General features: G+C 40.9%; 1 protein-coding gene across 6 annotated transcripts in view; it reads right to left on the bottom strand.

Moving 5' to 3' along the window:
* The window catches only part of TMEM266 (transmembrane protein 266), a 58,549-nt gene that overhangs the window by 26,369 nt on the left and 14,518 nt on the right, over positions 1–17,662 (bottom strand). For 3 of the 6 annotated variants that reach the window (XM_019293545.2, XM_039557829.1, XM_019293547.2), the window contains 6 exons: positions 16,971–17,125; positions 13,142–13,215; positions 11,970–12,071; positions 3,707–3,763; positions 1,818–1,956; positions 219–334 (listed from right to left, as the gene is read on the bottom strand). In XM_019293545.2, the coding sequence (XP_019149090.1) occupies positions 219–334; positions 1,818–1,956; positions 3,707–3,763; positions 11,970–12,071; positions 13,142–13,215; positions 16,971–17,125 (643 nt within the window). The remainder of the gene's footprint in view (positions 1–218; positions 335–1,817; positions 1,957–3,706; positions 3,764–11,969; positions 12,072–13,141; positions 13,216–16,970; positions 17,126–17,662) is intronic. The other 3 variants (XM_010412328.3, XM_019293546.2, XM_010412329.3) reach the window with 3 other exon arrangements.

Below are 17,662 nucleotides of genomic sequence, written 5' to 3'. Positions count from 1 at the left end.
CAACACAAGCACAGCAGCAGAGGCAGCTGACTGCTGTTTGACAAATACCATGCTGACAATATCCTGGCTGCAGCTAATGCTTCCTTAGCACTGAGACCTGTCACCCTACAACACAAGTCCCAGTGGTACTTCTCAAAGCTCAGCCTGCAGCAAAGTACATGAACTGTTTGATTTGCCTTGACAAGATATGTGTAAATAAAGACATAACTGAACTTTACCCCTTGTTCTTGGCAGATCTGGGTTAGTCTTTCCAGCTGCTCATCTTGAATAACCTTTGCCTTCTCATATTGCTGAATCATCATCTCCATCTCCACTTTCACTGGAAGGACATATGCTGGAAAACACAAATAACACTTAAAGCAACCCAGCTGTGATTTGGCTTTTTATCAGAAAGAAAACCTTTACCGGACAAAGAACATCACCCCTCTCCCTTGCATCTAGAGAACTGGAGTATTCCTAAGAGAAGCAGCACTAGAGTACTTTTTTCAGGGAAGAACTTCTAACATAGGAAATGCACGGTCTAGATGTTGTTTGGTCAGACCTCCATCTGCCTGGCTGAACTGAAATGCATGCTGCCTGCTTTTCCCAGATTCCATGCTAGTACAGCTCTTCCCCAGTGTTTACCACAGGTTTCCTGAATTGCTGGGTAGGATGATTTTCTGTTTAGAGTCAGTCCCATTACCTCTGAACTTGAACAGCATGGCTCCCTCAGGAAAAGAACTATTCCAGAAGCCTACGCATTTATTTCCTAGACTTTGTGGTAAGAAATCAGTCCTTAATGGACACAGAAGACCAAGAAAGATATTTTGAAGAAACAAAAAAGGCATTTATCTTCTACTGCTTTCCAAGCTACAGCCCAGTTTTCAATGGGTCTTCTGAACGGCTCTAGAAATTTTGCTCCTGTCTTAACTATGGCAAACTCAGACTGATCAGAACAGATAGTCAATACATACTGCAGTTCCTAATGTTTTCTGAAGCTACACAAGATCCTGAAATTTTCTTTCATGCTTCAATCAGAGTGCTATGACCTCTCCTGAACTATGAATACAGAGTTTCCTGGGCATTTAAACCCAAAAATAACAACTTAACTCTGATTTTTCACAAACAAGCAAAATGACCATTCATTTATTTCTTTTCTCTGAGCTGCTTGAAGCTGCTGAGCACATTAGCAACCTACACTAAAGTCCTTTCTTCCAGGCCCAGCCACAGACTTTTCTCTCTGCAACCTTGACTTGCTGGGGCTTTTTCATCTCCCCTGGTACTTCCCCACACAGGTCTGTGCAAAACACCACCAATATTCACTTCATTTCTAGGATGTACAGCAGCCAGAGAGCACCTCCAGTGGGGAATCCCCAGGGTAAGAAAATCCTCGTGGAATGTGACAAACGTATTTACTGACAAAAACTTAGAAAATAAAGTCCCAAGACAGAGCTGGCTGTATGGTTACGGGAAGGGTGCAGCAAATGTCAGAAAAGCAGATTGAAATAAATTATTTTGCAGAATTAGGAATGACACCTGGTGGCAAAAGACATGAAGCAGGTCAGGGCATTTACTTTACAGGATAGGGGATGGGAAGGTGCCTAACAGGAAAACAAACCAATGAATTATAAGCTCCTACGGAGCAGGAGATACAGCCATGATCTTGAGACCTACTCTCCTCCATGGGAGTCATAACTCTGTTCTGTTCGGTACTAGCAAAATAAGAGAAAGAAATAGATAGAAACACTGGTAGCAAGCAATCTTTCTGTATTTTTAAAATCACTTTTTCCCAGCCTGCCAGGTAATGCTTGGAAGTCACAAACTGAGTCACCACTCACCATCAATGATCCTCTTCACTCTCCATATCCGCAGTGTGATAATAAGGCTGATAGCATCCCACGGGCTGCTGGGGCCATTAGCCACTGTTGAGGCCACCATTGGTGCCAAGGACAAGATTATGACAGCACCATCAAACACCTAGAGAGAAATCAGTTTTTGCAAACCTTTCCTTAAAATCATATCCCTGCCATTCCTCTTTGGAATCTTGAAGGACTCCCTCTTTGTCCGAAAGAAATGCAATTGTGGTACCTATTTGAAAGGGATATGAGAGGTGGCCAAGCCACAGAAAGGCTGCATCCTTTTCAGGTAGCACAACAGAATGCCTCAGTACTTTTTATGAGGTGAGGAGAGATAAACTGTGGTGGCAGGGCAGGGGGAGAGAAAGGTATTTGGAAATACCGGCCAAAATCCCCAGGGAGAAGTGATAGCCTAAATGTTATTACAGCCAAAGAGTTTTATCATCACTGGTATTTATTACCTGTTACTTGGCATAATGTCATCTAAAAAAAAGATGCAGTCCCTGCCCATAGATCTTACTGTCTAAATGAAGAGATCAAGAAGACAAGTAGAAAAAGATGGAGCAAAGAGACTTGATGGCTCTTGGCCATGCCCTGACTACATAACACGTGTGGGGAATGGCTGTGCACCTAGACAGAAGGACTGCCTGCTCTCACTTTTATGGGGCAGAGAGCTTTGCAAGGGTTTGGACAACTGGGACCATTCAGAATGATTTATATGATACTGGCTGTATTGGGATTCGATCAGAAAAAGCAATTGTGCAAAGCATTAGACAGAAATGAGCTAGGAAATATGTTTCAGAGCAAACTGCCCGTAGTGTTGTGTCTGTCCTACACTGGCCGAGCAGGGTAGAAGAGAGTACCATGTTCTCACTCCTACTGAGTCCCTCCTCTGCTGCCAAAACCCATTGATTAATGGTTTGCATAAAAAGGCAGGGCACAGATTTTTGTAAGAACTACGTATTCAGAACTGTGCATAACAATTCAGTGTATTGAAAAGAAATACTTCTTACTGCAGCCACTCAATGGGCAGTAAAAAATATCACTACTCCAAATTACCAAAAAGAATTATCAGAAACTACTGCATTTAGCCTTAATAATAAGAAACCCTGAATCAACAATTAAAGTTTCATTTCATTTTTTTTAGCAAAATAAGTTAAAATCTTTACAACTTTATTACAAAAATGTGCAAGACTCTAGATTGCCTAAACTCCAAGAACACTTGGATTGTCTTCTGGTTCTTCCTGCACAGTAGTGGTTTATGAGGCAGTATCAAGAAAGAGCTTTTAATTTTCCCAATCTCCATATTTCTGCTCAGATTGGGATTATGTATTACTCATAACACACGGATTTCCTTATCTGTCTCTTTAAAAGAGTATGCACGTTCTACCTAATTTTCAATTTGAGGTAATAATTACAGTGTTTTTCAAAACAACTTAACAATAAAAATACAGGGTTTGCCAAGCTAGTATTTTCTATCAGGAAACTACATGCAAATTTTCAACTAACTCAACTAAATTCAACTCAATTATGGCAATGGCGATACAGAACTCAAGTGACAATTTTTACATCTCGGGGTAGCAGTATCATCAGTTAGACAAGCATAGCTCTAACAATAAAAGACACACATAGAGCAAGGGCAAAATCCCTCCCTTCATAAAATATTTTCAAATATAGCACTCTTTCGAGTCTCTCACAGAAAAAGGGACTGCATCACACAGCTATGGATAATGCACATAAGGAGAAGAATGTGTGTATTTATCTGCCTTAAAAGATACTGTATTGCATCAGGTTAACAACAAAGCCATCCAAAGCAGTTCTTCATGGTCTTACTGGGGCTGCCTGGAAAACAGTACCGAGAGAGAGCTTACCTCTATTTTGTTTTCAATGTAATCCCATATGCCAAGGACCACAATCCTCAAAACAGTCTAGTAGAATAGATTAGGGGGAAAATAGATTATGAATGTTATTGCAGTCTTAGATAAACATTTAGCCCCTTACCTATTTAGGGCATAATTTTTTGTCTTATTTAAGCATTATACATTTATTCTAAATAATAATCAGGTTCTAGAAATAGCTAAATTTCTATATTGAAAAAGAAGATATTGCTTTCCAACCACTGTATTGACTTAGTAAAACCTCCACAAACAAGTTCCAAGTTCAAATGCTCATCAGTCTTTCCATCTTCCTAAAATTTTGTTTTCAGATTTGCGTGATTTAGATTACCAACCCTCCCCACCCCCCTGACCCAAGCCTACGTAAGAACCACTGTGGGGCCCCCTCAGTCAGAATGGGGGAAAATGCTCTTTTCTGGCTACCTTTGATATGCCAGCACTTACTTGTTTTCTAAGAGAAGAGGCACTGTCCTGTCCTGATGCCTAAAGGTACTGACATTTCATCAGTCTGAAGAGCAGATGCTCTTAACTGGAGTCTAAGGCAATTGCCTTATCGTAAGAGCCCAGAAAGTCATAGGATAAGGGAGAAAAATATCTCTGTGATCCTTCTCTACGAAGCAAAACAGCAATAAATAGCCTCAACAGCTAAAACAAGAGGAATAAAGAACACAGAATGAACCAATGGTGAATTCCCATTAAAAAAATCCAATAGCACCTTTCCTAATTTTTAACCTGGCTTTCAGAAGACACAATAGAAGAAAAAAATCCATCAGTCAACTTGTGATTGAAATTGAACTCACATAAAAGCCTAACTGGTAGGGATGTTTCCTGCCAACAGCAACAACAAGGTCAGATTTTGACAGACATGAGGAGTCTACCTGCAGCTAGGAGCCTTACAAAGACCACCAAAATGCTACTTTCTCCATTAAAGAGCAGCATAATGACTTAGTGCTCAGCAGGCAATGCTGAGGGGTAACCATGCACGGAATTGCACAGAAAAAGGTGACTCCAACGAATACATGTATCTCCTCTTCATTACAAATACAAATATTAAATCCCAAGTAACTCTGAATTTATGCTAAACATACCAGCAGTACCTAATCGCAGAACAACACTGAATTTTTCAGTAGCGTTCCTATGCATGGTTTTGCCAAACCCCATGAGCTCAACTGCCTCACTTGGCCAGGATGACTGCTCTGTTCTCTTGGCACTCCAAACCTGCGTAACAGCACTTAACCCTGCTTTGCCAAGGGAGACATTGCTGTGGGGCAAATGGTGCTTCCAGAGCCCAGCCCCACATCACCAAGGAGCAAGAAAGTGAACCAGCCAACACCTACTCAGAAATGGTGTATGCAAAGGCACAGGCCAAGTCTGGCTGAGAAAGCAAGGCATGAGCCAGAAGACAAAATGCAGCATCCTCTTTCCTCTATAAAAAATGACGATACTCTACACAGACAGCAGGATCTGCCAATGTCTGTACTCCTAAAAACATTGTACTTCCAAAGCACTTTACAAAGGCAGCAGGGGAGTAAGGCTCTTTCCATATTAACCTGTATGCCCAAGGTTTATTTAGTGTGTGGAGGGAGAGATACACAAGAGCAGGTGCTCAAGTCCCTAATGACCCCAAACTGGCCAGCCCAATGTGATGTAGGCACAAGGTGTAAGTACATGTGCTGTAACCAGCCAAGGTACTCCTGCAGCCTCAGCTCAGCTACTAAGCTGAATTCTGCCAGGCAAAAGCATCCCAGCTCCTCTGCCAGCATCTCCCTCACTCCTCACTGAGGAGCTGCACAAAATGCTTACATACTAGTTACTTGTGTGCCCATAAGTTCAGCTCTATTAGTTACCTGGGGTCCCCCACACAGGGCCCACAGCAGGCAGCCACGGGGAAACACAAGGAAAAGTAGAGCCTTCTATAAAGCTTGGGGTACCACCTTTCCTACAGCCACCCTGCTGACAGCACAGCTTACTCTTTGCTATGCTTAGGCAGGATTTATGAAGTGCCAGGTCAATGAGCAACTAACTACAGGATGGCTGAGCACTTAACACCTTTACAGAAACTGAGGGTTAAAATCTTTCTTCCTTTGGACAGGTGCGCACAAAGGTATTTTCACTGAAAGGAGGCATATCTGCACAAAGAAAACTGAAACACCACCTCACAACCCTAAATATGATTTAACATGGGACTGTTAAGGGAATGTAAAAAAGGATTTTACTTTCTGTCTTTTTAATTCCTCACTGCAGTGTTTAAATCAGACTGTGCTACTGTCATGTTAATGGGGGTGTGAGCAGTTCCAAGGGCTGGAAGCTAACACAAATGTTTTCATTCCCACTCTGCTGCTGTGAATCAGCACAAGTCAGCAGTGACTGGAAGTCTACTTGGCAGACATTTAATGCAGGATTGGTGTTGGTGCCCAGTAAAACATGCCCAGATGATCAGCACCTTGGCTCTCAGCTAGAGCAGACACTGCAGGAAGGTGAAGTGGTAAGCATGGGATAATCCAGCTCCCCCATCCCAGAGCTGCATCCTTCAGAACCAGCTGGGCAGAACTGGGGGTAAGCTTAGAAAACATTTGCTCTGTATGAAAGCTCTTCAAGCTGTGCACCAGCATTGTCACTCTGAAAAAAACCCCATCACCACTGAAGTGACAAGAGCCAGGCAAGGCACTTCCCTTGGTGACCCGAGTGAGTCCCAGCTGGGACACTGAGGTGCCCCTGGGCCAGCACAGCTCCAGATGAGCTCTGGCTGTCTCCACGGCACCAGAGAACATCCACTGCTGCTGCCACACAGCTCTCACCCAGAGGAGGCTGAAGCAAAGAAATTTGGACTGTATTGGGCACCTCCTTGATTGCTCAGTATAATAAATACTTTGACTGCAATGAAAGCATTGGTATTTCTTACATATAACATTTTTGTATTTTTTCCAAAGCAATCAAAAACATGTTTCAAACAAATATATATATATTACATCTGATTGTATATTGTCTCTGTACAGAACTTTAAAAATGAGGAGCTGTAGCAGAATCCGAAAAAACACAGAGACAGAAATTAATAATCCAGGAAACTTCCTATGCATTGTTCAAGGACCAAACTGAAAGATGCATATGAATTAAAAGAGAATTGCAACTGCAAAACATTCATCACAGACAAAAATGTTAGTCATAAATCTACCATTTATAAATACAAGAATCTACATGAAAAAAGGAAAAAAGGGAGTAGTACTGATGTTCCTGACTGATATGCAGGCATTTCTCAGCACTGTAGTAAATGCACACACATAGTTTTGCATTACACCACAGGCATTCTGCATTTCTGAAGACAGATTTGAAAAAAAACCATTAAGTATCAGTGTGAGTATTTTCCTGTTAAAGGCCACTGCCAGCTCGGATTTTTGTACTTGAAAAAGAAAGCTTTAATATTTTTTGACTGGAAATCTTTTAATTAGAAAGTCCTTAACACGTATATTTTTCAGCTGTATCAGAAATACATTTTTTTTTTCTGCTAAAAGCTGATTTATTACATGAAAGTCTGTCCGGTGCACTAATAAAAGGCAAATGACTGAACAGTTCTGTTAACTTCTTTAAGCTAAAGTAAACCCAGATAAAATTTTAAACCATTTTTCAGACAGAAATCCAGTTTCAAAATTGACAATGTCTCCTGGTGACACACAACTGTTTGCACAACATTAACTGTCTGCAGTGAAGTTTAAGATGAGCTGTGTGATGCTGCAGGTTTGCTCCCTAATTTTGTAGGGAAACTTGGCCAAGTCCTTTGCTGAGCCAGCTGTGTGAATTCCCACAATCTGCATTTGTCAGCTGACTGCACAGTACATTAGGTAATTTTAAGTACTTTTCTGCTTGCACATTTAATATACAATTTACTACTCAATGAGTCACTGCGTCAAATCCCTCCGTAGTGTGAAGAAGTCACCAGGAGGCAGCACAGGAGGGGAAGCTGGCCCAGCAGCACGAGGCAAAGGAGAGGAACTCTGCATTTCAAGATGGGGTAGGGATTGGGCAGGAGATAGATAGGATGGGGGAGGCTAGAGAGGATGTCCATAGAAAAGCCCCTCCTTCCCTCCATTGCCACAGAACTAATCTGTTACAGAGGTTCCAGAAACTCTGTAGATTAAGGTTTTGCCTTTTGGATATATCTCATAAGACCAAGTATTTATTGAAAGCTTTCCCAGAACACCTTGTACCCAATCTGTAATTTATAACTCCTCTCATCTGGGTCACTCCACAGAGGCCTTAGCTCATCCAGTCCTTAGAAGAATCCTCTTTTGCCATCTGCTGTGCCTGTCCCGAGCTACTGCATTAGCTGTCCTAGCACACGCTGTCCCCAGGCCACCAGAGCCCAGGGGAACATGCTGTTATGTTTAAACCAACACATCCTTCTGTTTCCAGGGCACAGGCATTCTCCTCACACAGCTTCTCTTCAACCAAGGCTCTGAAATGACATGCTAAACTAGAGACCCCACGTCACCATTATCCAGTACAACCTACCCCCATGTCCTGTACTCTGGAACTGCTGGGGCTCCATCAGCACGTGGTCCCACAGAAATCATTCCCTGCCAAAGCTTGGAGCCATGAACAGACATGAACACACTGTGCTCTCTCTCACTAGCACTACCAGGACATCACATACTCAAATGCACCTCTGCACAAACTCTGCAGTTCTACTTCTTCTTATTTTCTCCCAATATTCTCACAATCTTAATTCTTAGAATATGGGGAAAACCAATGAGTTTTCAACTGACAATTCTGTATAGATTTGACAGGCCTTTTCAGACATGGGAATGGCTCACCAAAGACTCTACCATATATGCAGACCAGCCAGGGAACTGGGCTTAAGCAGCCCTGCATCACAAGTTCTCTCTGGGCATGGTCACACAAACATTAACATTTATCTCTGAAACACATGGTGTAAGAGGCACTGCACTGCCACAATCAAGAGATGAAAGCACAGATGAAGCACTGATAAAGCACACTGTAAGTCAGGTATACTGTTGGAAATGAAATGGGCAGACTGGCATTTCAGGCAGATGTCCACCTAGATTCCTAGAACTTTACAGGACCATTTTCCATGGTAACTACTTTTTTGTGAAGCCAGAAAATTGGTTAGTAAAGAAATTTCCCAGTATATTAGTATTTATTTTATACATGCTGGCAAAGAAGGAAGCCTAAATTTACCTTTATAAATGATATTAATATTTAAAATCTGTATTTTTGTTCCTAGATCCCACTAATGAATCCATTTAAAAAACAAAACATACACAACCAGCAATGAAGTGCATTTATGCACCCTGAGAAAAGTTGTGTGTACATGGAATAAAAGTAAACACACAAAAGAGAAACCACAGCTTACAGAAGATTAATAGATTATTGTCTTTCCATGCAGCTCTTTGAGGCTCACAAATAACATAACAAAAGTAACATACCTGAGTTTTTAACATAAATTATGAATTTGTTGAGGGAAAGGCATTATTTACTTAGTTCTGTCATTTGGGATGGTTTTTTCTTTTTAATAGAACTTTAACAGCAGAGTCTCCCTTTGGAGGTTTCACTCCTTTCAAGGGTTGCTATTAATAAGCAGAAAAGTGGCAGGTTACTATCAATACTTCTTTTAGACATATAGGATGAGGAAAAAGCCTTGGAGTTCTTTCCTCCTGTGAGCCATAGCTAATGAAACAGATTGTCTATCAGCTGGGATCCCACACTTACTCTACTTGCTTTGAGAGCTCATTTCTTGGACACAGATGCCAGAAAAAAGGCACAGTTTGGTGCTTGCCTGACTTTGAGCACATAAGACTTGGCTCCTCCCAGGGAAACACTCAAGTGCTTCCCTTCAGCAGAAGGCCTGAGTGCTGGGCTGACTGAAGCGCACACAGAGCAATGCAACCAACTAACATCAAGGAACACCATTCTCGCACGCAGTCTCATCACTCTTAGTGGAAAAGCAGGGCTGAACAACAGCCACAGAACCATGTATTTGTGGCAGTGTGATAAGACTGTTAAAAGCAGACTTCAATCCACTTACCAAAACACTGTGACATTCCCCATCCTCCTTTTCTCAACTAATACCAAGGTTAAATTCGCCCTCTTGAGAGGGTGTAACCCCGGCCTTGCCTTGCTATTGATACTGGGATTTCCCCCCAGTGTCTCTCTCTTCTCTTCTGTCTTAACATCTAGGTAACATTTGGTGCACAGACAAATCACACTGATGTACTTAAACAGAGACAAACATACACAATCATCACCACTAGTAAATCCTGTTCAAATACTTGGAAAAACGCAAACAGAGCTGATGTGTACTTCACTTGAAAAAGGATATTTTAATGCTGGAAAGTCACAGACAGTGACAGAGTATAAAATGAACGGAGTGCTTTTAAGGCTTGTAGCTATAATACAAACCTAGGGAGAGCAGGAAGATGCTCTGAGAGCAGCTACTCAGCTTTGTTGGCAGCTGTTCTGGTGGCATTTGCCAGCTGCTGGCATGTTTAGCCCCCCTCATTTTAACCAAGCAGAAAGCCAGTGCCTGTTTAACTCCAACACGACATGACTGCAATTACCTGCAATGCTTTGAAAGCACCACCTTTAAACAGTCATATGCTTCCAAAACATTCAGATTTTGTGCTGAAAGTTTTCTAGGTTTTAACAAGTCTTTTACAACTTTGTTCTTTAAGCTGAGACCCTTCTGCAGAATTGTGTACCCATATTTACAACCAATGGGAACCAAATTACAGAATAAACAGCACACATCCAAACTTAGAACATGGTACTTGCTATGGCAACAACCTTTTTTGAACACCAGAAACATTGAATCCTTGCTTGGAGGATGGCTGAAGGACTCATCAATCCTCAGCAGTTGCCTCTTATATCCAGGCAAACTAATTAAACCTGTTCATCTCTGGAATATCATCCTGGCATGAAGTCACAGACCGCAGAATCTCACTGTAACACATGATCTTCTCAACAAATGATCCCAAAGACAGCTGACTCATGGTATGGGAATCAGAGGGGAAAAAAATCCCCTGAAGAGACCAAAGGAGTAAATAAAATTATGATGGATTAAAAAAAAAAAAAAAAAAAGCCACTTGCAATTTTTGCCGTATTTTGTAACCTCTTGGAAAAAAAAAAAATTATTTGGATGACAGAAAATTATACCCTCTGTTTTCCCCTCTCATAAGACATAATTTGACATGCACTCAACTTGGCATAAGGCCAACCTCAGCAAACCCAAAAGGAAAGGTACACCTGAACTCTGTCCCAGACTGGTGGCCTCTGAAGCACATCCAGTTGCTCTGTGGAGCCACCTTTGTCTCTGAGCTGCCAAATGAACTTATATCCAAAAATCTACCCTGGTTTGTGCACCTCACAATGGCTGTCTTGTGGCCTCATTTTTCTTTGATCAAAATTCAAACCATAATCAAATAGCTGAAGGAAGATACTTCGGAAAACAGAAGTAGATAATGAAGTGCGTGGTAAGTTTATAATAAATGAGAACAGCAAGAAGACAAAGTAGCTCCAAATACCTAATAAAGAGAGGAGAAAAACCAACACAGATCCCAAATGAGGATGGTGAGTCAGTAAACCTGTTTTGGCTCTGTGAAACACTTCTGTTACTCTTTTCCTGCAAAATACTTCTGAACCAGTTCATCCACTTTGGAGGGTACCCTGTCCCAATAGAACTGAAATAACTAATTCCCTTCCTTGAGCCAGATTAGTCCCTGCCTCGAGGATGTGTCTGCAGTGCCACAAACAGCCTGACAACACCTGTGCACTCAGGAAGCAACATAGGAGCAAGGCACTGTGGCAGGTGTGAGCAGAGTGCTGGTGGTGCAAGAACTGGAGACTGCAGTCCAGCAGAAAGGAATTGAGGAGCACAGGAGAGGCTTTTAGTGTAACCAGCTCCAGAAAGCAAAGGGGATCAGGTGAGCAGGGTTGTGCAGCCATGCTGGTAGCATCAGCTACAAGCTGATCCTGTTGGGAAGCTCAGGATTACAGGGAGCTCCAGGGTGCTAATCCCCACCGAGGAGAGAGGAAAGTATTTCTTTAAAGGGAATGGACACCATCTAGCAAACCTGAGTCTTTGGGAATTAGGATATGCAATTCACAAAGGAAAGACTCTGCAAAATTTTTTAAATTGTCTAGAGATTATTTTCAGTCAGCTTACATGTAACCTACAGCCCACCTCACTGTCAAAAGATGGAGACAGTAATAGGACCTATTTGCATACCTGCAGCACCAGAGGGCTGGGATGCAGAGCAGCCTGAGATTCCTGCCTGCCATCAAACAATCCTTTCAGAAAGCACCCACCTACAACACCAGCTGAAAAACCCTGTGTAGAAATACAAAATGATATCTGTAAATGTATTTCATCAGGAGCACCATGGAAATTACCAATGATATAATATGATGAGTATGAATTCAACACAAGTGATCCAAATCATTTGCAGATATCACAGCTCTTTGATTATTGGTTTTTTGTAACCTTCACCTTGTAACCATCTAAATTTACTACAGAGTGAAGACTTTAACAAATCTCTGTGGATTATATTTTCTCTTATGGAAAAAGTTTAAATATTAAGTTTAAATATTTTAAAAAAAGTTTAAATATTTTTAAATATTTAAGTCCAAGCTGTACTCCGACTTAACAAACATAAAAGTTGTTTTTGTGACAAGTCACATATCACAACCTGAAAAATAGCCATAAAAGCACTTTTGAATATTTCAGCAGCAGACTCAATGTCTCAATTCCACTGATTTCTTTCTGGAACAAAGCTGAAAGCTCAGAAAAGCATATTATTCCAGTTTGGTCATTTGTTACATCATGATTAGAGCCTTTTCCAATGCATACATTCATACACATTTTGGCAAAGAAATTCACCATTAGTTTCATTCTCTGACTAGGTCTATCTGCAGCAACCTGGAATATATAAACTACCTTAATAAACCGTGAGAGGAGATAATTCCATTCTCAAAACAGATCTTTTTGTAAAAACTCCTGTGGATCTTTATCCCTGAAAAACATATCTTCATCTTAATCCTATACCTTATACCCAATGACACTGATAACAAATGGATCAAACTATCCTGTCCAGTGCCTGTAGTGGTTCAGAGATTATTATTTCTTTCTGCAGCTTTCCAATTATAATTTGTAAGGCAATATCTCCTCTTCCATGTTTCCTTACCAATTCTAAGTAACTGACAAACAGTGCTAATCTAAAAAACATTTTTTAGTTTGCTAAGTAGAAGCAGCAACAGTACATTTTTGCTTGTTTTTTTCCTTAAAATACACTGTACTACATTAATTACAGTCAAACTACTGTAAAACTCTTGCTAATTCCAGTGACAACATAAAAATACTTTGCAGTTCTGTATGTGGGGAAAGACTTTGGTTATACATACCTCTGAAAAGAAAACAGAGAGGATGACTAGGCTGATCCAGTGAATTACTCCTGCAAACTGGGAAGCACTTGAAACTGCAATTAATATAATACAACAAAGGGTCATTATAGTAGCAGAGTGCAACTTAGGTTTAGTATAATTAGTACTGCCACAACTTACACAGGGTAAAGCTTGCTTTCTTACATTTTGCAATGGAAGTACCACAAAGAAGATGGGATGCAATGGGACATGGAACTCCAGCCCTGCCAGCTGCTCACCCTAATTCACCATGTTAGCAGCTCTTCACTGGAGCTTTTACAGACACTCCTGCTGGTAAGCAATGGCAGACACACAGCTCAGGTCTTTGATGCTCTGCCACTGCTTCATGTTCTCGCCCCATGCACTGGTTTAGTACGAGATGTGTGACTGAATCCTGTGTACCTAAAATTCCAGAGTCAGGATTCAGTAAGGAAACAGAATGCTCTACAATCCCCACATTATTTCTCGTGTTCAGTCTCTGACAATTCAGCTCAGATGATCAGTACTTAAACTGGAACAGGTACTTAAAAGCTAGTGCTCAAAATGGGCTTCAAAATACATTTCACGCTGACAGAAAAATGCGAAGTTGACATGGCCCACTAACTCAACTGCTAGCAATTCCTACTTCCATATGCTCCTAAATTTGGATTAAGGGAATGAAGAGAAAACATTCTCTCCTTATTCAGGGTACTTGTGAGTCTACCATCTCCACAGCAGACAGACCAGAGCAGTCTGTGCAGTCTTGCAGTGTCAGAGAATGACAGTGTAAGGCAAGCAGTGGCTGTGTGCATAGAGGTGCAAGGCAGTGGCAGAATTAACTAGGTCCCAAGAACATACAGGGCACACACTAAATGAACAATTTCATTTTTAAATCAGAATCGATTAATATGAGAGAAGGAGAGGAGAGGGATGTAGGAAGAAATCAGGATACAAATAAAACTGAGTATGTGCTGCCACTGGAACTCTCACTGCTGAAGCTCTTTTGGGGCTTGATGAGAGAGCATTTGCTGTGCTGCAGCAGAGGAACTACTTAAAAGTGAAACAAATCAGCAAAATAAAATACAATAAAGTTATCCTAAGGCACTATCTTTACTGGGTAGCCTGAAGAACCAGAAACCCTTTGGATGCCGTTTTTCCAACAGGGATCGACTGACATAAAGGCTCCATCTGCCCCCTAGCGACTCAAAAAGATACAGCAACCACGAATTTGGGACGAAAATTCATCCTGACAAACGCTGAGTGACCATTACAGAAGCTCGTAGTAGAAACCCTTGCCTTCAGTGGACGTTGTTCCCTCTGATTTCCTGGCAGATATACACTGCAAGCATGTGTATGTGATACTCTTGGTTTGGGCAAGCCCTGAACCCCGCGTTACTGAGGCTCGGCTGCAGCACAGGCAGTGTTCCCTTTGCACAGCTCTGCACGGCCGCAGCCAGGGCACAGGGCTGGCAGCTCAGGAGCGGAGCTTCTCAGCTCCACGCTGCTCAGGAAGCTGACTGCAGAAGGAGGGCAGTACTAACATAATTTCCTGAGTTTCTTTCCCCCAAATACCCTAAAAGGTCTCCGACCTTTTCATGTGTGTGTCCTAGTTTGCAAATCTGGTGTCCACCTCTGAAACCAAAAGCTTTATGCATAGGAGAAGTGCATCATGCAACCAAAGATTACACTGAAAGTAGCAGAGAAAAAATATGCTCTAAAAATGTCACAGCCAAAGAAAACACCAGGTTGCTTCTGCTGCATTTTTTTTTTGGTTGGTTGCTTTAGTTTTCTTTTAATAAAGGGAGGCCTCCTAAGTAATTACAGTCTATAGCATGGATTAGCAGTTGTCATTATGGACAGAATTGGAAGTGATGTGCTGTAAAGTATCTTAATGCACTGCTTGGTTTTATAAAGAATAAAGAACTCTTTAAAACCATAATTACATTTTTGAGAAACATAGTTATGGGCTAATGGGTTTTCAAAACCTTAATGTGACACACATCTCTCATAAGGCACAGCTGGAAAAATTCTATCAGCATCACCCAGCCAGCCTGTATCTGATTTAAAACAAGATGGAAGGTATCCAAACTTGGCAAAGGGAAAAAGCCTCATGGCTTTATGATGATTCATTAGCTAAACTGTAAAGTAGTAACACAAGTGGAATGGGTCCCAAGAAAATCCACCCAGGCAGGGGCCACCTCTGAACAGTGAAGTCACCCAGCTCAACCAAACACCTACAGGTCATGCACAAGGTGTAAGCTGCAGAGCTTTCAACAGTGTTATACGCACCAGACATGCAGAGGAGCAATGATGCCTAAAGTTAAGCTTTCTTTAGAAAGTTCTTCAGAAAATAAATGGTGAAAAAGTGGGTGCTTCCAGAGGAGAGTAACCAAAACTGTTAAAACTCAGAGAAATCAACAGTCTGTAAACTGTTTGTCTCTACAGGAAGTGAAACTTCTCTACATAAACAGAAAGATGTGACACTTCAACAAATATTGTTGAAAGCTTCTTCCGTGTTCAATTCTTCAGGACTTACACCAACAATCAGCATTCCCAACTTTTTTGAAAGTGGCAGACTCATCCAAATCCTGGACTTCCTCATCCAAAACTGGTGAGTGACCAGAGAAAATAACAGCTGTAACGGTGGGGCCATGCTCAGAACAGTGTGTGCAGTATGGACAGATGGGTGGAAATGGTGAGCAACAGTGTGGAATGACACAGTCATTTATTCATCTTACAGACTTTATGAAATGGCTGCAATTATCAGTAAAGTCCCTTAAAGTCATCTTAATACAATTGCAATACCCAAATCTTTACTCCACTACAATCAATTGACAAATTACAACAGTAAAAGGACTTCAAGAGAATAAAAATTTTGTTTGTTCAGTTTAAAGTTGCCACAGAAGACACCAGACCATGACTCTTTCATGCTATGTATTCTTGCATTTATGCGATTGTCTGAACCCCAGCTGCCATTTCAACACATCTGAGATTGCATGGAGATACTACAGGCTGCTCCTCAACATTTACCACAGGGGAAAGTGTAGGTGGTGTTTGTGGTCAAGTCAACATGGTATCATAAAAGAAAAAAGAAAAAAAGAAAAAAAAGAAAAAAAGGGGTGGAATGGAGGAAAAGAAGAGTAGAGGGAAAAAAAAAATAATTAGGAAGCAAAACAGCAGCATTAAAACTTCCATTGTGGAACCTGTGTAGAGTGAATTCAGATAAAGCAAAACTCCATTTAAGCCATTATTTCACTCATAGTGTGTTAGCAAAGTAGAATGAAAGTCTGTATCATTTCAGTGCATTACAAGCTAGAAGGCTATAATTTCACTTCCTATCCACTTGAGCAGAAGTAAATTAATAAGAGGTAACACCAAATACCCTATTTATTTTTGTATGTTCATTGCTTTTGTATATCCATGTGTGACGGGTACCAGAGATTAATGATGCACAGATTTTTCTTCTGTGCATAAGTAATATGTCTGTAGAGGACAGAGCTTTTCAAGTACTAATGACAACACGTGTGAATCTCTGCACGTACATTTTGCTTGCATCCTTTGAAAATTTGTCCTGTACTGAATTTGTTATTTCACCTGGATTTGGTCAGACTAATAAGGAAGAGACTGACTTCACTATACCAGGGTTCCACAAGAACACATTTCTTACCTAGCCTAGTAATCATTTAAATGGTAGGAAAAAAACATCCCCAACATCCTCCCCCTTCAAAAACCACCCAGCAAGGTAAGCCTTTTTTCATCAAAACTAAAAAAAAAAAAAAAAAAAAAAAAAAAAAAAAAAAAAAAAAAAAAAAAAAAAATTCCTCCTACTCACACTGGAGAAGCTTTATATCTATTAGGAGTTCCAGAGTCAGAAGAATCACCACCAATACTACACAGGCTACCAGGAAACTGTTGAGACTTGCACTGAGCAAAAATACCTGCCACACAGCTGCTCGTCTCCCACAGCATGGTTTTAGCCAGTTAGATCTAAGGAAATAAAATTAAGGGAAAAACAAGAAAAGAAAAGAAGAAGAAGTGAAAAAGGAAAAGAGCTAAAGAGCAGTGAACTCAAAATTTTAAGTTCTGCTGTTATGGATACACTCAGCAATAATGCACAAAGACTTTTCAAAGTTCACTTTCACTAGTTTCTGTACCAAGAAAAATGTAAGAAAAACCTTTGCCCTGGGATCTCCCCAGCTCTGGAATTAAGTGGTGTCCAAGTGCCTTCAATGTACTGAGTCATGCAGCCCTAATTATCATACACATTTCCACTTTCTTCCTATCTCACTAGTGTTCATGTGCTCTTATCTTGACATACATGCTGCATTCACTTATCAGTGAGTACCAAGGACTATGCTATTTAGAAGTTAATGACTTTTTTTAAAGGATTTCTCTGCTACTGAATTTTCTGGTCATGCACCTTTATACCTGCTCTACTATGAGACAGATCTGACAAGGGCTGCCAAATTTGGGTTGCAACAATCAGTCCATGACATCATGGAAAAGAACAACACGAATCTGGAA

The sequence above is a fragment of the Corvus cornix genome, chromosome 10, assembly GCF_000738735.6.
Source record: "Corvus cornix cornix isolate S_Up_H32 chromosome 10, ASM73873v5, whole genome shotgun sequence".
NCBI classification, from domain to species: domain Eukaryota; kingdom Metazoa; phylum Chordata; class Aves; order Passeriformes; family Corvidae; genus Corvus; species Corvus cornix.
This window is presented reverse-complemented; position numbering and strand designations above follow the sequence as displayed.